Source organism: Carcharhinus amblyrhynchos, chromosome 2, assembly GCF_965287045.1.
Source record: "Carcharhinus amblyrhynchos chromosome 2, sCarAmb.v2.hapA, whole genome shotgun sequence".
Classification (NCBI taxonomy): Eukaryota; Metazoa; Chordata; class Chondrichthyes; order Carcharhiniformes; family Carcharhinidae; genus Carcharhinus; species Carcharhinus amblyrhynchos.
This window is the reverse complement of record NC_137325.1, coordinates 106,570,217-106,594,546: the sequence shown is the minus strand read 5'-3', so window position 1 is coordinate 106,594,546 and position 24,330 is coordinate 106,570,217. Positions and strand designations below refer to the sequence as shown.

The window sequence follows — 24,330 nt, the reverse complement described above, 5'->3', positions numbered from 1 at the left end:
TATACAGGGCTATGGTGAGGCTGCACCCAGAACATTGTGTGCAGTTTTGGTCTCCTTATCTGAGGAAGGATGTTCTTGCTATGGTGGGAGTGTAGTAAGGGTTTACCAGGCTGATTCCTGGGATGGCGGAACTGATGTATATAGTGAGATTAAGTCTGTTAGTAATATACTCACTGGAGTTCAGAAGAATGAGAGAGGAAACATGTGAACTAAGGTTCATAGTCTAAGGATACAGGGTAAACATTTTAGGACTGAGATGAGGAGAAATTTCTTCATCTATAGAGTGTTAAGCCTGTGGAATTCACTACCACAGAAAGCAGTTGAGGCCAAAGTGTGATATGTTTTCAAAAAGTAGTTAGATATAGCTTTTGGGGCAAAGGGGATCAAAGGGTATGGGGGAGGCGAGGGGAAGGCTGGGGGAGTGGGGGAGGCAGGATTAGGCTACTGAGTTGGATGAATGGCCATGATCAAAATGAATGGTAGAGCAAGCTTGAAGGGCCTACTTCTCTTTTTTATGTAATGACAGATTTCCTTGTCTAAAGGGCATCAATGAAGCGGATGGATTTTGATCACACTCGATGATAACTTCACAGCTTTCAATTGCAGAAATATTAATTGAATTTAAAACTAACTAGAACACACTGTTTTTCAGGAAATGTTACTTTACTCCCAACCAGTAGTCCATTAGGCACATTGGAGGAGCAGATGACAAGGTATAGAAAACTTCAAACATGATTACATTTGAATTAATTGCTTTTGTGACCTATGTTAGGCTGCAGATGACTTTATCCAGCTTCTATTTATTACTTCCAAACTAAATAGAACTGAAATTAACTTATTCTTGAAGTAGTTCAGCATCATCCCTATAACTGATAGTTTGTAAAAGTATTGTATAGAATGATGCAATTGATACAAAAATTGTACGGCATAGGAAAGAAAAATTGATTTTGTTGAAAAAAGAGTCATGTTATAGAAACCTACAGTGCAGAATGAGGCCATTCAGCCTTTCGAGCCTGCATCGACAACAATTCAGAGCACTCTGAGGAAACCCATGCAAGACGGGGAGAATGTGCAAATTCCACACATTCACCCGAGGCTTGAATTGAATCCAGGTCCCTAGCTTTGTGAGGCAGCAGTGCTAACCACTGTGCCACCGTGCCATCCCACCTTATTAAAGCTTTTAGCACTTAATCAGGACATATGCAAGAATGTCAAATCAAAGGGAACAACAGATTATACTGCATGAGGAAAGAGGTGCAGGTTGACTGGCAAGTCATCTCTCATTGTTTGAGACATTGCTATGGAGAATGTACCAGGGAATTATTCTCCCCCATCTCTTTTGTTTGATTTTTAAAAAACACAATACCGAGACTATTTCTTTGGTTGGTTGAATTTGGGTTCTGTTTGGATTTAATTTTGAAAAAAGAAATTTTTTCATTTATTTTGTACTAATTTTATGATAAGATAACCTTTAAAGAAATCATAATAATTAATCATTGATTTTCATTGTTCATAGTTGGCTACATAACCACTGAAATAGGGAAAAGGAGCCAACACTTCTGCTCCTAACTAATTTCCGATGATTCCTGCTGGAATATGTGCTTTTTGAACATTTGACTACAAGCATAATTGCAGTGACTTTGAATTTTGCTACCAAGCAAATAAATAGCCATCTCACTCAGTGCATTGGCCCTGAAACATAGGCCCCAAAGGATGGTAATTTGACTGGTGAAGTGTCATTGTCATAGCTAAAGATAGTGAGTGAGAAGGCGGGGAAAGATTTTTCAACTTTGCTGCCAGACTGGAGAATCTGGAAGAATGGATCTCCAACCCTTTGGAAAACCCACCTAATTTTCATTCATTCATTTCACAGATGAGTTCCAAAAAGGGTAGACACTTCTTCTAAATTATCGCACAGGTAGCAAAGTTGAACATTACTGCCAGGATCTCATGGTGGGCAGGAGTTGGTGTTGGATGGTTGCAGGATTGTAGAAGGTGGAAATTGAAAATTGAAAATGGAAATAATTTCACATCTGACTGTTCTGAAATGTGACCTATTGACTACGTACCTAACCGAAAGTTTAATTTCAAGAAAGCTTTCTTCTCTTTCTTATTTACAGATTTTCCTATTATTATATCGGGATAGGAAGTGCTGTTCTGCTTGCTGCCTATATCCAAATTTCCTTCTGGTCCCTGGCTGCAGCAAGGCAGACAAAGAAGATCAGAAGGGCATTTTTTCATGCAATATTACGTCAGGAAATAGGATGGTATGATGTCAGTGAGATTGGAGAGCTCAACACTCGTCTAACAGAGTAAGTGACCACAAATTCACACTTTAATACATAGGTGTGTAACTGAATGGACATGTGCTGGTATTTGGCTTTTTTGCCAAACCTAAATTATGGAGAGATTGTGCCATGAATTTCTAAACAGAGGTTTAATAATTGTTCTAATTAATCATTTTGCTTCAACTCATTGAAATCCATTAGTGCTGATGAATAGAACTCTTTTCTACTTTGAGCTGTAAGAGACAGCAATAAGTTCTCTCTGCTCAAGTGTGGTACAACTAGTTTAAGAGTAAAGCTTAACTATTTTTATTCCTACAATACGGTTTGTCTCCAGTGGCAGAAAGGCACCCTTGGACCTCCTCGACGTAGATTCCTGACTTTCACTGAATTGAAGTTAATTTGTGGTATCGCATATACTAAGAACTGGATTAAGATAAAATTTTGGTTTTACAGCTGGTGGACAAACATTTTTATCCCTTCTGTGTGGACTGAGTGCAAAACCAGATTCTAGCTATGAAAGACAATTCTGTTAACTCTTTAACCATGTAACGTTCAAGTAATCCTCTTACTATTACATTTTTCTTATTTCCTTTTCTGCTTCCATCCACCTGCCTTACCAAGTTAATTCTTTTATTTCCACACTCTACTGTTCCCCTTTGTATGGAGACTGGAATATTTCAATCATGTTGATAACCATTGATCTCATTAGTGCTATCTCTCCGTTAAGTGTGGTTGGGGAGCATGAAAAGGCCATTATAAAAGGAACAAGAGAAGGTGATTATGTCCATCAAGCACACTTCAACAGAGCATGCATAATTGTTTTTGGTATATACATTCTACTCAAACAAATGAATCACTTAAGGAAATTTATCGACAAATATCCCCAGATCACCAATTGTTCTTTTCATCAGTACATTTTTATGATGTAATTCTGTTCCGTTGGGTCACTTAAGTAGCTGGAGTAGCTGATTAAAATCCAGCAATACTTCTGAACACGTATGGGGGTCTTTAAGATGTGGCTCTGTCATACTGTCAGCTCTTTGAAAGTGGGATAGATCCCTAACAGGGATATGTGTACTTCCATATTGTGCAAAGTGAAACCCTACAGATGGTGATAGATTTCTCAGTAATTTAAATTGGAGAATCTTAAAAAGCAACAGCCCCTCCTCGATTCCCAGTAGCATGGATAAATTGTGTTGCAGAGGCTTGTTTATCAAACAGATTTGTTTTTAAACTGGAACTTTTTTTCATTATAAGTATTTATCCAACATCTCAAAGACATTGAACAATTTTACATCTTCTGACTTTAAGTCTCAGTTGAGGTTTGTTCAACTTAAATATGTCTTCTAGCACTCATCCTCAATGAGGAAACTCTCGCAGACACGGGGAGAGCACGCAAACTTCACGCAGGCAGTCATCTTAGCCAGAAATTGAACCTGGGCCCTGACGCTGTGAGGCAGCAATGTTTACTACTGTGCCACCATGCTGGCCATGTTGTCAGGAAGGAATAGCAAGTGGCACAGTGGGTTAGAACACAATGCTTCAATGTTTGAGTCATGCTCACATTGGCTATTCCAAAATGGTATTGATCAAGTGCATTTTGCTGTTATGCCTAAATGAGAAGAAAAAGAAACTGTATTTCTAACAAATGGTCCTTGTGTACCTATCACAAACCTTATTGCTTCATATGAAAACCCTTGCAAATAAAATTTATGAAAAAAGATTCATGTTTATGACATCCCAAAACGCCAATTGAGTTATTTTGTTTTTTAAAAGTCATTGCCGTAATGCAAGAAACACAGCAGCCAGTTTGAAAAATCAAAACATAAACATAGAAACGTAGAAGATAGGAGCAGGAGGACGCCATTTGGCCCTTTGAGCCTGTCTGCCATTCATGGCTGATCATGCAATTCAATAGCCCAATCCTGCTTTTTTCCCCATAGTCTTTGATCCCATTTGCCCCAATGTCTCTTAAATGCATTCAATGTTTTGGCACCAACTACTTTCTATGGTAATGAATTCCACAGGCTCACCACTCCCTGGGTGAAGAAATGTCTCCTCATCTCCCTCCTAAATGGTCTACCCTGAATCCTAAGACTGTGACCCCTGGTTCTGGACTCCCCCACCATTGGGAACATCCTCCTTGCATCTATCCTGTCAAGACCTGTTCGAATTTTATAAGTCTCTATGAGATTCCTCCCTCATTCTCCTGAATTCCAGTGAAAACAATCCTAACCTAGTTAATCTTTCCTCATGCACCAGTCCAGCCATCCCTGGAATGAGCATGGTAAACCTTCACTGCACTCCCCCAAGAGCAAGAACATTTTTCCTCAGAAAAGGAGGCCAAAACTGCACACAATAGCCCAGGTGTGGCCACACCAAGGCCCTGAAAAATTGCAACAACGCATCCCTGCTCCTGTACTCAAAATCTCTCACAATGATTTACCTTCTTTACTACCAGCTGCACCTGTATGCTTACCTTCAGTGACTGTGCACAAGGGCACCCAGGTCCCACTGCGCATTCCTCTCTCCCATTTTACAGGTGTTCAAGTAGTAATCTGCCGCCTTGTTTTTGCTTCCAAAGTGAATAACCTCGCACTTATCCAAATTATACTGCATCTGCCAACGATTAGCCCACTCACCCAACCAGATCATTCTGAAGGATCTCTACATCCTCGTCACAGTTCGCCCTCCCACCCAACTTGGTATCATCTGCAAACTTTGAGATATTACACTTTGTTCCCTCATCCAAATCATTAATCATTAATATATGTTGTGAATAGCTGGGGTCCCAGCACCAATCCCTATGGCATCACTCTAGTTACTGCCTGCCAATTTGAAAAGCACCCATTAATTCCTACTCTTTGTTTCTTCTCTGCCAACCAGTTTTCTATCCATCTCAATACTCTTCCTCCAATCCCATGCACTTTAATCTTGCATGATAATCTCTTGTGCGAGACTTTGTCAAATGCTTTCTGAAAGTCTGAATACACCACATCTACTGGTTCCCCCTTGTCAACACTACTAGTTAAATCTTCAAAGAATTCCAACAGATTTGTCAAGCATGATTTCCCTTTAATTATCCATGTTCGCTCTGTCTGATCTTGCCACTGCTTTCTAAATGCTCTGCTGTAAAGTCCGTGATAATGGATTTGAGAATTTTCCGCACTACCAATGTGAAGCTTACTGGTCTATAGTTCCCTGTTTTCTCGCTATCTCCCTTTTTGAATATTAGAGTGACATTCACTACCCTCCAATCTCCAGGAACTGTTCCAGAGTCTATAGAACCCTGGAAGATGACCACCAATGCATCCACTATTTCTAGAGCTACTTCCTTAGGTACTCTGGGATGTAGGTTATCAGGCCCTGGGGATGTATCCACCTTCAATCCCATCAACTTTTCCAGCACCATTTCTCTACTAATATTGATCTTCTTCAGTTCTTCCCTCTCACTAAATTTTCCATTCTCCAACATTTCTGGTATCTGATTTGTGTCCTCTTTTGTGAAGACAGAGCCAAAGTATGTATTCAGTTGCTCAGCTATTTCTTTGACCCCTATCATACATTCCCCCATTTCTGTCTGTGGGGGACCGACATTTGTCTTCACCAACCTCTTTCTCTTCACGTATTTATAGCAGCAGTTTGATAATGACCACACCAGATGTTCTGTTTATAAATGCCGGGACTAGGGAATGTGCCATCATGTTCATGTTGCAAGTCAGAGAAGGAATGGATTATAGAATCCCTACAGTGCAGAAGGAGGCCATTCAGCACACCAAGTCTATACCAACCACTATCCCACCCAGGCCCTATCCCCATAACCCTACACATTTACCCTGCTAATAAGCCTGACATTTGGGTCAAATTAGCACGGCCAAACAACCTTACCTGCACATCTTTGGACTGTGGGAGGAATGTTGTGAATATGCCGGCGTTGGACTGGGGTAAACACAGTAAAAAGTCTGACAACGCCAGGTTTAAGTCCAACCGATTTATTTGATAGTAAACTCACGAGCTTTCGAGGTTAGCCTCTTCGTTCACCTGATGAAGAGGGTAACCTCGAAAGCTTGTGAGTTTACTATCAAATAAATCGGTTGGACTTAAACCTGGTGTTGTCAGACTTTTTACTGTGGGAGGAATCCAGGGCACCCAGAAGAAACCCACGCTGACACAGGAAAAATGTGCAAACTGTGCACAGACAGTGACCTGAGGCCAGAATTGAACCTGGTTCCACAGCGCTAACCACTGTGCCGTCCTATATTATAGAAGACCATATCATAAAACTTCTGTGTAAAATAGCAAAACATGCCTCACTGCAGACTAACATTTTAGGAGATGTTGATGCTGAGTTATAATTGCTTTGTCTTTCAGTGATATCTTAAAAATAAGTGAAGGAATTGGCGATAAAGTAGGCTTGCTCCTACAGTCACTGGCCGCCTTTGTAGCTGGCTTTGTGGTTGGCTTTGTGAATGGATGGAAGTTGGCACTGGTGATTCTGGCAGTGAGTCCAGTCCTGGGAATTTCTGCAGCGATCTGGTCCAAGGTTAGTGTGTCTGTTTTAATTATAATAAAATCCTGCTTACCTAAGACATTCTGAATTTTTGTTATTTGTAAAAACTAATGAATATTATGCCCTAATTTCTGCCCTAATTTTCTCCCATGGCTTTTTCCAGCGTCTGCAGCATGGGCAGAAGCTCATCATCTTGAACCAGTTAATAATAACTGTGCCAAGGGTCATGCACCCAATCATTGCCTTAATTTCCAGAACAGTTACTCTAGTTACTATAGAGCAATGAGACATGATGCTGCATGGTCCTGACACATGGATGCCCATTACCATGTCTTTAGACCTTCCGTTCAAGTTGTTGAGATATCTGCACTCCCTGTGGGGATTTTATTTCCCCAGACATGACTATCAACACAGGAAGGAGTGGGGTGTAGGGATCTTAAACATTAAAGGGTTCACATGCCAGACTTCATTGGAAGCTGGGATATCTGTAACTCTGCATCTGATTTTGAATGGGTGCTGCTGGAGGCAGCTATGCTGAACTTTCTTATTGTGGGCACTTAGATGTCACCCTAGTGATGCAATGCTTTGTACTTTGCAGGCAGATTGGGATTCCCTTGCAATCATGGAATGTTTCCCGGAATTGTTCATGAATGTTCCATGGGTGTAATCCTAACCGACGTGCTGGAGTCATTGTTCTGTGTATTTTCGGTGTCTAGATCCACAGTTGAATCTGCCAGCACAATACTATCCAGAAAAAGGAGCAATAACCTCATCATTTAATTGAGGGATTGCCTTACAATGTCATCCGATATAAAAAACAAAGAATAAAGAAAATTGCAGCACAGGGACAGGCCCTTCGGCCCTCCAAGCCTGCACCGACCATACTGCCCGACCGAACTAAAATCCCTTTCCCGTCCAGAGATCATATCCCTCCATTCCCATCCTATTCATGTATTTGTCAAGACACCCCTTAAAAGCCACTATCGTATTGCTTCCACTACCTCCACCGACAACTAATTCCAGGCACCCACCACCCTCTGTGTAAAAAAACTTGCCTTGTATATCCCCTTTAAATCCTGCCCCTTGCACCTTAAATCTATGCCCCCTAGTAATTGACTCTTCCACCCTGGGATAAAGCTTCTGACTATCTACTCTGTCTATGCCCCTCATAATATTGTAGACTTCTACCAGGTCACCCCTCAAACTCCATCGTTCCAGTGAGAACAAACCAAGCTTCTCTAACTTCTCCTCATAGCTAAAACCCTCCAAACTAGGCAACATCTGTTAAATCTTTTCTGATATCCTGGTAAATCTTTTCATTGGTAAAGATGTTGACTGGGATGGGCTACAGTACATCACTCCTCATTCGCACTGAAACTTTTCTCTAATTTAACACAACTGTTTGACTTGATATACACATCCCAGATAAAACTTGTGGTTTTTTTTAATATATTTCCATAGTTTCCAACTTCTTCATGAGGAATTTATGAAGTGCTGGGGTCTCACAAAACTGACTGCTAACTGTGATCTGTTCAGCTGGAGATTTCTAGAGTGTAGAGCATGGACTGGGATTTTGCTCCCTGCCCGCGGAATGTTTCGCAGCGACGGGAGATGGCCTGCCACTCACTGGCAGCAGGATTTTATGGTCCTGCCATTGTCCTCTGCTATTGAATGCTCTCCTTGCCGCTGGAAATCCCACGATGGGGAGTGCCATTGGCAAAACCGTAAGATTTTGGCGATGGCGTGTTAAATTAAATACATTTTGTTGTGAGTAGTTTGAAATATTTACAGACTTTTAAAATGTAATGGAGAGTATTGATTCTGAAGTTGTCCATTGTGACTGCGTGACTTTCTCAGCAGCTTTCCCAATGGTATATAAACAGTTTATTTTTTTATGGTTATGAGGTCAATGATCTCGCATCCTTTGCATCCTGTCAGTACTTTACCTGTATTTGAAGTTTAATGCTAGGCAAATAAACATAAAAATGTGCTGCATCAATTCCACCCTGATAGCCTTAAATGGGATTGCAGTGAGCTAATGTGGTTTAAAATATCTTTGCCTTAGACTAGGCTGAACTTTGAAACTGGTTGGAAAGGGAAACGCTTTTGTCAACATGGTTATCTCAACTTACGGCGAAAGTTCAAATCTCTTGGAATTTTAAAACACAACAGTTAACCGTGTCATGCAAAAAGAATTTAAAATATAATTGAGTTTAAAGTTTATTGATTTGTCACAAGTAGGCTTAGTTAACACTGCAATGAAGTTACCGTGAAAACCCCCTCGTCGCCACACTCTGGTACCTGGTAGGGTACTCCGAGGGAGAATTTAGCATGGCCAATGCACCTAACCAGCATGTCTTTTGGACTGTGGGAGACTGGAGGGGCTGATTGTGGACAAGTCCCCAGGACCGGATGGAATGCATCCGAGGGTTCTGAAAGAAATGGCGGAGGTGATAGTGGATGCCTTGGTGGTTATTTTCCAGACGTCGCTGGATTCCGGGGAAGTGCCGGAAGATTGGAAAACGGCTAATGTTACGCCGTTGTTTAAGAAGGGTGCCAGGCAAAAGGCGGGGAATTATAGGCCGGTTAGTTTAACGTCTGTGGTAGGTAAAATGTTAGAATCCGTCATTAAGGAGGAAATTGCGAGGCATCTTGAAGGGAATTGCTTGATAAGGCGGACGCAACACGGTTTCATTAAAGGGAAGTCGTGTCTGACAAATTTACTGGAGTTCTATGAGGATGTGTCTAGGGCAGTGGATAGAGGAGAGCCGGTGGATGTGGTCTTTCTGGATTTTCAGAAGGCGTTTGACAAGGTACCTCACAAGAGGTTATTGCAGAAGGTCAGGGGACATGGAGTTGGGGGTAGGGTGTTAGCGTGGATAGAGGATTGGTTGTCAAATAGGAGGCAGAGAGTGGGGGCCAATGGGTGCTATTCGGATTGGCGGTTGGTGACTAGTGGGGTGCCCCAGGGGTCGGTGCTGGGGCCTCAGCTATTTACCATTTATATAGATGATCTGGAGGAGGGAACCGAGTGCAGGGTGTCGAAGTTTGCTGATGACACCAAGATTGGGGGAAAGGCAAATTGTGCGGAGGGTGTGGAGAGTCTGCAGAAGGATCTAGATAGGCTGGGCGAATGGGCCAGGAAATGGCAAATGGAATTTAATGTTGGCAAGTGTGAGGTGGTCCACTTTGGTAGGAAGAATGGTAGGAAGGACTATTACTTACGTGGCGCAAAACTGCAGCAGGCGACGGTGCAGAGGGACCTCGGGGTCCTTGTGCATGAGTCGCAAAAATCCAGCTTGCAGGTGCAGCAGGTGGTCAGGAAGGCGAATGGGATGCTGGCCTTCATAGCGAGGGGGATTGAATATAAAAGTAGGGAGGTCTTGCTGCAGCTGTATAGGGCATTGGTGAGGCCGCAGCTGGAGTACTGTGTGCAGTTTTGGGCGCCGCACCTGCGCAAGGATATTTTAGCCCTGGAGGGAGTGCAGAGGAGGTTTACTAGGCTGATACCGGAGTTGAGGGGATTGAGCTATGAGGAGAGGCTGAATGAACTAGGCTTGTACTCGTTAGAGTTTAGAAGAATGAGGGGAGATCTCATTGAGACGTATAAGATGATGAATGGGATGGATAGGATAGAGGTGGAGAGACTCTTCCCGCTCAAAAAAGACAGTAGGACTAGGGGGCACAGCCTCAAGATAAAGGGGAGGCGGTTTAGAACGGAGTTGAGGAGGAACTTCTTCACTCAAAGGGTGGTGAATCTCTGGAATTCTCTGCCCGTTGAAGTGGTGGAGGCTGCCTCGCTAAATATTTTTAAGAAGCGGGTTGATGGGTTCTTGATAAGAGAGGGGATTAAGGGTTATGGGGAGAGGGCGGGAAAGTGGAACTGAGCCACAACAGATCAGCCATGATCTTATTGAATGGCGGGGCAGGCTCGAAGGGCTAGATGGCCTACTCCTGCTCCTATTTCTTATGTTCTTATGTTCTTATGTAAAACCAGAGCACCCAGAGGAAACCCACACAGATCTGGGGAGAATCACAGAAACCCTACAGTGCAGAAGGGGGCCATTCAATCTAGTGAGTGACATCCCCGTGGATCCTTAGACTGCCTTATGAGAGTGTGAATTAGGAGAAGGTTCACTTACCCTGGTGGAACGTATCAGATCATTCATTCTTTTTCTGCACTGCAGGGTGGCCCTTTTCTGTGGCTCCCTGGCATTGGCCTCCCTAGGGACTGCCTCACAGGCTGGTGTGGTCAGGGTAGTGGACCTCCTGCTCATGTCCCAAGGATGCAGGGCCTCCCACCTTTTCTGGAAGTGTTTTTCCAAGAAGGCCTCGCTGAACCATAGAGTGGAGGGTTTTGTACATTTGGTTGCCATGCTAATGCAATTGTTCATCCCACACGGGGCCTGCAGTATGTGCAGGTGCTGTTTAAATATGGTCCCAGAACTTTCACCCCAAACCTCCCCCCCCATCCCCCAATGCCTCCATGAGATTTTAATTTGATTTGATTTATTATTGTCACATGTATTAGCTTACAGTGAAAAGTATTGTTTTCTGCATGCTGTACAGACAAAGCATACCATACATACAGAAGGAAAGGAGAGAGTGCAGAATGCAGTGTTAGAGTCATAGGGTGCAGAGAAAGACCAACTTAATGTGAGGTAGGTCTATTCAGGTAACAGTGGGGTAGATGAATCACTGTACGTCCCATCAATGAGCTGAAGACTGGAAGATTTGAAGTGAAAATCCAGCCTATCGGAATCACGCTGATTTTCCAGCTCACCGCTGCACTTAGTCTTCAAAATGGAAAACTTCACCAATAAACTCTTATTTTCACAGTTGCTGCCGAACTTGATGCATTTTTCCAACATATTCTGTTTTTTTTATAGGGGAGAGATTCTCTTGTTTGGAGATATGTAACATATTGCTGTTTCTGTGATGTTTGCAGAATAATTTTCTTCTTGTTCCCCACCCCAACAACTACATTGTTAATGTAATGTCTGTCAGGAGGTTTTTGTCTTGAGGCTCTTTTGTGTATAAGTGCTGATCAGTTAGTAATGGAAGTGATTTTTGATTATCAAGTCAATCCTTGATTTGAAATGCAAATTGCATGTTTGTGGTCTGTTTGACAAATTCAATTTCCCCTCCAGTTTCAACTATTGTGCATTTTTAAAAATATAGTTCTGCACATTTTTTAAGGTTTCTTTAGCATGTGAAGTTGGAAGAGCTTTGAACAAGCAATTCTTTGATGAGAATCAGGGAAAAGTACCCAAGTAGCAGGAGGACATAGACTGGCCGGTCAGATGGGCAGGTCAGTGGCAGACAGAACTTAACCATGAAAAGTGTGAGGTGATGTGCTTTTGTTGTGGGAAATGTACCACTGAGTCAGGCAAAAGGTTTCAACAATACAGTTTTATTTTAATGAAGCTTCGTGGAGATAAGGCACTAACAAGCAGCAAACCTTCTCTCAATGATACAATAGGAGTGGTCTACCTTTATACCTTTTACGCAATAGATGGACCAGACATCATTAACACATCGTTGTAATCAAGTAGGTGAACGAACGTTAACGCATTGTTATAGACAGATACAGACATGAGCATTTTAATATTGCATTGTTCCATGAATGGACATATTTCCTCTTTATCAGTGACTTAGTTTCGGTCTATTCATATAGTAATTGATTTTCCTGCATTTATGTATTCCCGTTCCCATTCGTGACTAATCTCTCTATCAGACCTCATTGTCCCAGGACTGTCTTCATCTTTAAGGTGCCTAGCTTCCTGCAGTATTTGTCCCCTGCATGTTTAATTTTAAATAACTGTCTGTCCTGCATGTTTAAATTTCAAGTAGCTGTCTGCATTGAAAGTCAGTGCCTGCTTAATGTCTTTTAACCCTTCATGTGCCAGGCAGCTATTTGATGCCAGGTATCCATCTTTATGATTTTTTTCCACCACACTTTGGAAGGACTAACAAGGTTAGGGAGAACCCAATGAATGGCAGGACACTAGGAAGATAGAGGAAACAAGGGATCTTGGGGTGCTTGTCCACAGATTCCTGAAGGTGGCAGGATAGGTTAATAGGATAATTAAGAATGCAAATGGGACACTAGCCTTTATTGGTTGTGGCATAGATTATAAGAGCAGGAAGGTTATGTCAGAGCTGTACAAAACTTTAGTGCGACCTCAGCACTTATATACAAAAAAAGCCTCAACACAGAAAAAGTTTCCATCGACCAATGACCTGCCCACCTGACTATATGGTCTATATCCTCCTGCGATGTGGGTACTGTGTGCAATTCTGGTCACCTCACTATAAGAAAGATATGATGCACTGGAGAAGGTGCGGAGGAGATTCACCAGGGATCCAAAAGGTGATAGTGGATGCCTTGGTGATTATTTTCCAAACGTCGCTGGATTCCGAGGAAGTGCCGGAAGATTGGAAAACGGCTAATGTTACGCCGTTGTTTAAGAAGGGTGGCAGGCAAAAGGCGGGGAATTATAGGCCGGTTAGTTTAACGTCTGTTGTAGGAAAAATGTTAGAATCCGTGATTAAGGAGAAAATAGCGAGGCATCTTGAGGAGAATTGTTTGGTAGAGCAGACGCAGCACGGTTTCGTTAAGGGGAAGTTGTGTCTGACGAATTTATTGGAGTTCTATGAGGATGTGTCTAGGGCGGTGGATAGAGGAGAGCCGGTGGATGTGGTGTTTCTTGATTTTCAGAAGGCGTTTGACAAGGTGCCTCACAAGAGGTTATTGCAGAAGGTAAGGGGGCATGGAGTTGGGGGTAGGGTGTTAGCGTGGATGGAGGATTGGCTGTCAAATAGGAGGCAGAGAGTGGGGGTCAATTGATGCTATTCGGATTGGTGGTTGGTGACTAGTGGAGTGCCCCAGGGGTCGGTGCTGGGGCCTCAGCTATTCACCATTTATATAGATGATCTGGAGGAGGGAACCGAGTGTATGGTGTCGAAATTTGCTGATGACACCAAGATTGGTGGAATGGCAAATTGTGCGGAGGGTGTGGAGAGTCTGCAGAAGGATCTAGATAGGCTGGGCGAATGGGCCAGGAAATGGCAAATGGAATTTAATGTTGGCAAATGTGAGGTGGTCCACTTTGGTAGGAATAATGGTAGGAAGGACTATTACTTACGTGGCGAAAAACTGCAGCATGCGACGGTGCAGAGGGACCTCGGGGTCCTTGTGCATGAGTCGCAAAAACCCAGCCTGCAGGTGCAGCAGGTGGTCAGGAAGGCGAATGGGATGCTGGCCTTCATAGTGAGGGGGATTGAATATAAAAATAGGGAGGTCTTGCTGCAGCTGTATAGGGCACTGGTGAGGCCGCAGCTGGAGTACTGTGTGCAGTTTTGGTCGCCGCACTTACGCAAGGATATTTTGGCCTTGGAGGGAGTTCAGAGGAGGTTTACTAGGCTGATTCCGGAGTTGAGGGGGTTGAACTATGAGGAGAGGCTGAATAAACTAGGCTTGTACTCGTTAAAGTTTAGAAGAATGAGAGGAGATCTCATTGAGACGTATAAGATGTTGAATGGGATGGATAGGATAGAGGTGGAGAGGCTCTTCCCGCTCAGAAAGGACAGTAGGACTAGAGGGCACAGCCTCAAGATAAAGGGGAGGCAGTTTAGAACGGAGTTGAGGAGGAACTTCTTCACTCAAAGGGTGGTGAATCTCTGGAATTCTCTGCCCATTGAAGTGGTGGAGGCTGCCTCGCTCAATATTTTTAAGATGCTGGTTGATGGGTTTTTGATAAGCGAGGGGATTAAGGGTTATGGGGAGAGGGCGGGAATGTGGAACTGAGCCACGACAGATCAGCCATGATCTTATTGAATGGCGGGGCAGGCTCGAGGGGCTAGATGGCCTACTCCTGCTCCTATTTCTTATGTTCTTATGTTCTTAAAAGAGAAAATGCTGGAAAAGTTAACTTTGACAAAGGGTCATCTGGACTCGAAACGTCAGCTCTTTTCTCTCCTTACAGATGCTGCCAGACCTGCTGAGATTTTCCAGCGTTATCTCTTTTGGTTTCAGATTCCAGCTTTTATTCACCAGGAAGTTTCCTGGGATGGAGCATTTGAGCTATGAAGAGAGGCTGGACGGGCTTGGGTTGTTTTGTTTAGAGCAGAGAATGCTGACAGGGGACCTGCTTAAGGTGTATAAGGTTCTGAGAGGTATGGGCATGGTGGATAGTTGAAAGGTCAGTAAAAATGAGGCATAATTTTAAGGGGAGGAGGAGGAGGTTTAGAGGGGATCCAATGAAAATTCTTTTCACCCAGAGAGTAATGGGAATCTAGAATGCACTGCCTGGGAGAGTAGTAGAGGAGGAAACCTCACACCCTTTAAAAACTACGTGGACGAGTTTTGAAATGTCATAATATTCAAGGCTGTGGGTTGAGTGTTCGAAAGTAGGATTAGTGTAGATTTAGCATTATATCGTCAGTGCAGACTCAATGGGCCAAAGGGCCTCTTCTGTACTGTATGGTTCTATGACTATGGGCAGGACTTTTCAGCCGGTCTCATCCCAAAACCTGAAAATCCCATCCAAGGTAAACGGACCTTAGCATGGTCCGCCCCTTGCTGCTACGATTCCCATGGCGGGTGGGATGGGAAAATTCCACCCTATGGCTGAATGGTTTGAGTGCGTGGAGGTTGAGTGGGACAGGGTCTTGCCTGGTGAGAAAGTTTGCCTCTCTCCATTCCTTCACCTCCCCATGGTTAAGTAGCTTAAACTCAGTGCAGGAAATTAACAGCAACTGTTGGGATGAACGTCAGTTCATCAGGTGACGTCTGTTTTTTTCTCCCTATTTTTCTGATGCTACCTGACTGTTGGAATATTTGTGATGCGTCAATTGATGTGAGTTGTGACATTGCTCCTTATTTTGAATGATTCAGGTGCTGACTTCATTCACAGAACGGGAACAAAATGCCTATGCAAAAGCTGGAGCAGTAGCAGAGGAGGCATTGGCAAATTTCAGAACTGTGGTGGCTTTTGGAGGACAAAAGAAAGAAGTTGAGAGGTTAGAACTTTAAATTACTTTCCCAAGATTTGTGGGGTATGGGTGGGGAGAGGACACTAAACATGTGTTTTTGCAATGGGATTTATTGGTTTTGTACAGCACCTACTTATGAACGATATCTAAATGCAGGACTTTTACCATACTGACTTACCCTCACATTGTCCCAAACCTTGAAAGATGGTTCCATTATTTTGCCATCTTTTATGCTATCCATTTGCATTTTTTGTGTTCTCCTGTACGCATGAATACATGTGAATGAGAGGCAACTGGTAACCAGTAGTATAAAATCGGAATGGAAAATTTTACCTATCATATTGAGTCCAATTACATTTTGTATTTGTTTGTTCCTGTTAGGTAGCAAAGTGGTTCACATTGCTGCCTCACAGTGCCAGGGACCCAGGTTCAATTCTGACCTTGGGGCATTGGCTGTGTGGAATTTGCACATTCTCCCCATGTCTGTGTGGGTTTCCTCCCACAGTCCAAAGATGTGCCGGTTTCGTGGATTGGCCATGCTAAATTATTCCTTAGTGTAATGTGGATTAGCAGGGGAAATACATTGGGTTATAAGGATAGGGTGGGATTGTTGTCAGTGCAGTCTCAATGGACCGAATGGCCATCTTCTGACTGGGATTCTATGAACCAAAAGTGGTGGTTGGGTTATTTTTCCAGTACCTAACTATATTCATCTTTTTATGAAGGTATGAGAAAAACTTAATTGAAGCTGAGAGGATTGGAATAAAAAAGGCCATTAGCACCAATATATCAGTGGGTTTTACCTTCTTCATGATCTATGCATCATATGCTCTGGCATTCTGGTATGGAAGTACCCTCATTCTGAATGAGCAGTACACAATTGGAAAAATGCTGACAGTAAGTGACGTCTCATGTTATGTTAAACATCCAAGAAATAATTTTTTAAAATGCCTTAAAATTGTGTTTTTCCTTTTCCCTTATTCTACTCTAATTATTTCCATTTCAACCTCATGGCATAGGAATTAATCCACACCTATTGTCAGGATCCCAGTTGATGTTTTAACCGGATGGGAAGATCAGAGAATGGAACACTGGCTCAAAAGATTTTAACTTTTACTTTTTATAAAACAAAGGACCCTGTTAATTTTAACAATAGGAAAAACATTTATTAAAAATGAAAGAATTGAATTATGATACAATACTCCTTTACTCCCCCTTAGCTTAACAAGTACACACAGATTTTAAGACTAACACAGATTACAAAGTACATCTTAAACTATAACAGTCTCCTTAACATACAATCTCTTTTAAGCGCACATGATGACTGGTCTACTGCACGCACTCCTCTGAAGCCAAGTTAGTGCACATGGTTTTCTCCTCAGAATTCTTCCAGTTGATTGTCACATGAGAGTTTCTGAATTCTACCCCCAAAATGTGTTTTAAAATCTTCACTCATAATATTTCCCTTCAGTGGTTTGCATTCCAAAATCCAGTTTTCCAAATGACACGTTTAAACAAAACTTCCGCTCCTCTTTTAACAGCGAATCCAATCTATGTTTTTACATCAACCCCTTTAGGATTTCTTTGTTTTAACTGCTGTACAAACTGTACACAATTGTTTTAACTCTTGATTCCTAGGCACTCATTAAAATGGCATCAGGCATTTCATTTACCCCTGAAGTTTGCAGCCCCACTTTAAATCTAATTATTGTGATTGTCTTTTTAACTCAAAACAATTTGTTTACTCTTCCTTGAATTTTTCTGAACCATACCTTGTCTCTGTTCACTTAACTTCAGTCTTCTTCGACATTTTTTTCGGTTCCATTTCCCTGGTTATCTGGAATGTATAATGTTTCTTAGTAAGCTTGCATATTTTCAACCCCTGCTGGCTTTTGCTGGCAGAGTTAACATAAGAAATAAGAACATAAGAAATAGGAGCAGGAGTAGGCCATCTAGCCCTTCGAGCCTGCCCCGCCATTCAATAAGATCATGGCTGATCTGTTGTGGCTCAGTTCCACTTTCCCGCCCTCTCCCCATAACCCTTAATCCCCTCTCTTATCAAGAACCCATCAACCCGCTTCTTAAAAATATTTAGCGAGGCAGCCTCCACCACTTCAACGGGCAGAGAATTCCAGAGATTCACCACCCTTTGAGTGAAGAAGTTCCTCCTCAACTCCGTTCTAAACCGCCTCCCTTTTATCTTGAGGCTGTGCCCCCTAGTCCTACTGTCTTTTTTGAGCGGGAAGAGTCTCTCCACCTCTATCCTATCCATCCCATTCATCATCTTATACGTCTCAATGAGATCTCCCCTCATTCTTCTAAACTCTAATGAGTACAAGCCTAGTTTATTCAGCCTCTCCTCATAGCTCAATCCCCTCAACTCCGGTATCAGCCTAGTAAACCTCCTCTGCACTCCCTCCAGGGCCAAAATATCCTTGCGCAGGTGCGGCGCCCAAAACTGCACACAGTACTCCAGCTGCGGCCTCACCAATGCCCTATACAGCTGCAGCAAGACCTCCCTACTTTTATATTCAATCCCCCTCGCTATGAAGGCCAGCATCCCATTCGCCTTCCTGACCACCTGCTGCACCTGCAAGCTGGGTTTTTGCGACTCATGCACAAGGACCCCGAGGTCCCTCTGCACCGTCGCCTGCTGCAGTTTTTCGCCAGGTAAGTAATAGTCCTTCCTACCATTCTTCCTACCAAAGTGGACCACCTCACACTTGCCAACATTAAATTCCATTTGCCATTTCCTGGCCCATTCGCCCAGCCTATCTAGATCCTTCTGCAGACTCTCCACACCCTCCGCACAATTTGCCTTTCCCCCAATCTTGGTGTCATCAGCAAATTTCGACACCCTGCACTCGGTTCCCTCCTCCAGATCATCTATATAAATGGTAAATAGCTGAGGCCCCAGCACCGACCCCTGGGGCACCCCACTAGTCACCAACCGCCAATCCGAATAGCACCCATTGACCCCCACTCTCTGCCTCCTATTTGACAACCAATCCTCTATCCACGCTAACACCCTACCCCCAACTCCATGTCCCCTGACCTTCTGCAATAACCTCTTGTGAGGTACCTTGTCAAACGCCTTCTGAAAATCCAGAAAGACCACATCCACCGGCTCTCCTCTATCCACTGCCCTAGACACATCCTCATAGAACTCCAGTAAATTTGTCAGACACGACTTCCCTTTAATGAAACCGTGTTGCGTCCGCCCTATCAAGCAATTCCCTTCAAGATGCCTCGCAATTTCCTCCTTAATGACGGATTCTAACATTTTACCTACCACAGACGTTAAACTAACCGGCCTATAATTCCCCGCCTTTTGCCTGGCACCCTTCTTAAACAACGGCGTAACATTAGCCGTTTTCCAATCTTCCGGCACTTCCCCGGAATCCAGCGATGTCTGGAAAATAACCACCAAGGCATCCACTATCACCTCCGCCATTTCTTTCAGAACCCTCGGATGCATTCCATCCGGTCCTGGGGACTTGTCCACAATCAGCCCCTCCAGTCTGTCGAGCACCACCTCTCTAGTAACAGTAATGTCATTAAGACCCTCCATTCCTACCACCTTTCCATCGCTAACACCCGGCAAATTATTCACGTCCTCCTCCGTGAAGACAGAAACAAAAAAGTTATTCAAGACCTTAGCCATATCCCCATCCCCTACCACTAGCTCCCCTTTCTCATCCTCTAAAGGACCAACGTTCACCCTAGCCAGCCTCTTCCTTTTTATATATTTATAAAAACTCTTGCTATCCTTTTTTATATTAAGTGCTAGCCCAGCCTCATAGCTTCTCCTACCCTCCTTTATCAACTTCTTTGTCAATCTTTGTTGACATTTAAACCTTTCCCAATCCTCTTCTCGCCCACTGCTCTTAGCTACTCTAAATTCCTCCGCTTTTAATTTAACACTTTCCTTCACCTCCTTCGTTATCCACGGCTTATTACCTCTCTTCCTACTGTCCTTTTTAACCATCGGAATAAATTTCTGCTGAGCACCAAGAAAAATCTCCTTAAAGATCCTCCACTGCTCCTCAGCAGACCTACCTTCCAACGCACTCCCCCAGTCCACATTCGCCAATTCTTCTCTCATCCTACCATACTCCCCTCTATTCAAACAAAGGACGCGTGTCCGGGAACCCACTTTCTCCTCCTCCATCTGCACCAGAAACTCCACCATACAATGATCACTCTCTCCAAGAGGATCCTTCACCGCAAGGTCCCTAATTCTACCCGCCTCATTACATAGCACCAGATCCAAGATAGCTCGCTCCCTCGTCGGCTCCAACACACACTGTTCAAGGAAATTATCCCGGCAGCATTCCAAGAACTCCTCCTCGAGCCCACCTCGTCCAACATGGGTCGACCAATCAATATGCAGATTGAAATCTCCCATAACTACTGCCGTCCCATTCCTGCACGCCGCACTTATTTGCGCGTTAACAGCCCGCCCCACCTCCAGATCATTATTCGGGGGCCTATAGACGACACCCACCAGTGTCTTCCTCCCTTTGCTGTTCCTAATCTCCACCCACAACGATTCCACGTTCTGCTCTTTGGCTCCGATATCATCCCTTGCTACCACCTTGATACTATCCTTAATCAGCAGAGCTACGCCACCCCCTCTTTCCTCCTGCCTATCCTTCCTAAACACTTGATAGCCCTGTACATTCATCTCCCAGTCCCTGTCACCTTGCAGCCACGTCTCTGTAATGGCCACCAGATCGTATCCATTTGTGTCGATCTGCGCCACCAGCTCATCCACTTTATTCCGAATGCTTCGTGCATTCAGATAAAGCGCTTTCTTCCCAGCCTTCACCTGGACCCTATTTGCCGTAACGCCACCACTTGGGACATCCTCGGCCTCTTCCCTTACCTGTACCCTATCCTTAACTTTAGACCTCGTAGCGTCACCTACCCTCGCACCCTCCCCCCCCTAATTAGTTTAAAGCCCTGTCTACAGTCCTCTTTACTCGATTCGCCAACACTCTGGTCCCAGCACGATTCAGACCAACCCCATCCCGCCCGAACAAGTCCCACCTACCCCAATACTGGTGCCAATGCCCCATAAATTCGAACCCATTCCTCCCACACCAATCCCTGAGCCACCCATTCACTTCCTTTATCCTGTCAACCCTACGCCCGTCTGCACTCAGTTCAGGCAGTAGCCCAGAGACGACCACCTTGTCGGTTCTACTTTTTAATTCCATTCCCAGCTTCTCATACTCCCTCCCCAGTTCCTCAGTCTGCACTTTGCCTACGTCGCCGGCACCCACATGTACTACAACGACCGGGTTCTCACCCTCCCACTCCAGGTTCCTCTGCAGCCCAGCTGCGACATCCTGTACCCGAGCACCAGGCAGACAACACACCCTTCTGTGCACTTTGTCATTGTGACAAAGGACAGTGTCAATACTCTTCACCCCACTATCTCCAATCACTACTACGTTCCTTTTCCCCTTCTCTTTGCCTATGTCCTGCTGCATCACTGTACCGTGTGCAGTTTGCTCACCAACCTCACCTGCCTCGTCCTCTTCCAGACTGGAAGCAAGAACCTCAAACCTGTTATGCAGATTAAGAGGCTGAGGCCTCCGCTCCTCACCCCCCTTCCTCCTCCTCCCAGCAGCCCCCTTTTGTCCCTGACCCTTAGATTTAGCCAGTCTAGGGGCACCCTCTCTCCCCCTGATGAGCCTCAGTGTCTGTAGCTCAGAGGCCAGCTCATCCACCTTGAGCTGGAGCTCCTCCAGCAACCTGCACTTACTGCAGACATGGTCACTGGGAAGGACCCTGGGGTCTGCCAGTTCCCACATCATACAGAAACCACACATCACATGCCCCTCCATTATTCACTGTAATTTTTTATGGGGAAAAAATTTTTTTCCTTGTTTCTTGCTGTAGTAGTTTTGAAAAAATTTTTTTCCTTGTTTTTTTTTCAAACAAACTCACCTGGCCTTTTTTCCCTCCAGCCCTTTTTGATATTAAGCCCTATTAACTCACTCTGCTTCCCCCTCACTCCGCTGCCCGCTCAGACGCTGCCCGCTGTCTACACCAGGCCTCCTTTTAAACCTGGCGCTGATTTAAAGCAGGCTGGTCCACAAATGCCTTTTCACCACACCCTCAGAATTCTTAAAGCAGTAAATACAATAAATAAATGCTTTAAACAGTTCTACATAGAGTAAAGTGCTTTAAACTTATTTTAAACAGGTTTTTAACAGGTAAAATCTTAGCTCTCTCTCTCTCAGCTCCAGCAAACAATGGAAGGCTTCACCGTGTGGCCCCTTGATAATTAAAGCAGGCTGGTCCACAAATGCCTTTTCACCACACCCTCAGAATTCTTAAAGCAGTAAATACAATAAATAAATGCTTTAAACAGTTCTACAAAGAGTAAAGTGCTTTAAACTTATTTTAAACAGGTTTTTAACAGGTAAAATCTTAGCTCTCTCTCTCTCAGCTCCAGCAAACAGATGTTCACTCTCCAGTGATCTGTCTCAAATTGCAATATACCCAGCTAAAAATAAAACACAAGATGTTTTTTACCCTCACAAGGGCTTTGTAATAATCTTACTGAAGCCAGTCTTCCATCACCAATCACACTTTATTTAGTGTGCCCTGAACACTATTCAGTGGCTACAGAATGCAGGTCTGCCCCCGGGCTTTTGATGCTGGCCTGAGTGGAGCTGGCTGGTTTTAAACCCTCTGCTCCTCCTTCACTAATGGCCAAGCTTCCCTCACCGAATAGGGAAACAGAGAACTCGTATTCTATGAGGTGCATGGTGAAAACTATTGCCAATCCCCCATGGCCTTCATAACATCCCTTCCCCCACCCCTCCAAGTCCATTTCTTCTCCCGCATCACGCCACTGGGGGACCTTTTCCACTGTTTAACGATTAGCCTGTGTTAATGAGAGACAGAACTGGATTGGGGATGTGAAGAGGATGGGAGTCCTTCACTTCTGAAAGGACTGCTGTAGAGCCACTGACACTGGTCCTTCTTGAGGTGTCGCTTCAATGGGAGTGTCAACTCTTCCACTTCTTTCTCAGCATCCATGTCCTCATCACCCGAGCGGGCAAGTATGGTGTCAACTCCAGGACATGGATCGACGCTGGCAGTGTTTGTCTTCACGGCTGGCGATGTGGCTTGCAGTGGCACAGGCTTCCTCCTCCTGAGATGGTCCAGGTGTTTCCTGACAATTTTGCCCTGCGCTTGGACCATGTAAGATAAGGGCCCTGTTTTCCCTGTTATGATCCTGGCGACCCAACTGAGGTCATCCCCAAAATTCCTCACGTGAACTGGGTTGCTGTTTGTACAGAACCATAGTTTTTCTTCTGGTTCTCTTGTAGGGACACCACCCTCCCTGCCAGGTTTAGGAACAATAAGCTCAATCTTGTCCAAACCTGCACCCTATTCACAATACTGCTGGAGCGATTCCTATTGTGTGAGAGGCAGACCTGTAGTTGAATAAAAATTGTGTCAATTTGGTCTCTATGGATGCTGAAAGATGCATCTTCACGTGAAGCTTAGAAGCCTGCACCGCTTATTCAGCCAACCCATTCAATGATGGGTGATGGGGTGCTGTCCTAATGTAATTGATTCCATTAGAAACCATGAAGGTCTGAAACTTGGTGTCAGTAAAGACAGTGCCATTGTCAGAGATCAAAGACTTCAGGTTTCCTGTATGTGTAGAAGTTTTGTTGTAGTTTCTCAAGAGTAGCATGGGAAGTGGTAGCACCAATGCAATGTACTCCAACTATTTGGAGTGTGCATTGACCATAAGTAAGAACATAGAACCCAAGAAAGGCTCAGTGAAGTCTTCTTTCACTCACAGCTAGGGCTTACAAGGCCACTCCCATAGATGTAGGAAGAATAGAATCCGCACAGTGCAGAAGGAGGCAATTTGGCACCGATCCTCTGAAGAGCATCTTCCCCAGGCCTACCTACACCGCACCCCCCACCCCCGGCCCATTTAGCCCACTAATCCTCCTAACCGACGCATCTTTGGACTGTGGGTGGAAACTGGAGCACCCAGAGGAAACCCAAGCAGACACGGGGAGAATGTGCAAATTCCACACAGTCACCCAAGGCCTGAATTGAACCTAGGTCCCTGGCGCTGTGAGGCAGCAGAGCTAACCACTGTGCCAACTGACCACCCCAATTCAGGCTGGGTTCTGGCTTCTGCTTCCATGGGTATGCTGCTCATCCCAAAATGAACCTAGACTAAGTTGAATCCTAAGCCTTTTAATGGAACGATGGTTATGTAATGAAGTTCAGAACAGGAACAAACAAGTAGCATCACTAGTATTGTTTTGCAAAGAGCGGCCTTTTTTAATTTCCATACTTCTTAAAAATCTTCAGGTGTTTTTCTCAATTCTGATTGGCGCATTTGCCATTGGCCAGTGTTCACCAAACATTGAAGCATTCGCCACTGCAAGAGGAGCAGCATATATGGTCTTCAAAATCCTGGATCAGGTAACCTTATCATTCCACCGCAGCACATATAAATCTTTGTACCTTTATGAGTCATAA

At 44.2% G+C, this 24,330-nt stretch overlaps 1 protein-coding gene across 1 annotated transcript in view; it reads left to right on the top strand.

The window, feature by feature from the left end:
- abcb4 (ATP-binding cassette, sub-family B (MDR/TAP), member 4) overlaps positions 1-24,330 on the top strand; it is a 105,326-nt gene that overhangs the window by 36,047 nt on the left and 44,949 nt on the right. The window contains exons 3-8 of the mRNA XM_080210614.1: positions 653-713; positions 2,121-2,312; positions 6,660-6,831; positions 15,698-15,822; positions 16,521-16,692; positions 24,160-24,273. Of these exons, the coding sequence (XP_080066740.1) occupies positions 653-713; positions 2,121-2,312; positions 6,660-6,831; positions 15,698-15,822; positions 16,521-16,692; positions 24,160-24,273 (836 nt within the window). The remainder of the gene's footprint in view (positions 1-652; positions 714-2,120; positions 2,313-6,659; positions 6,832-15,697; positions 15,823-16,520; positions 16,693-24,159; positions 24,274-24,330) is intronic.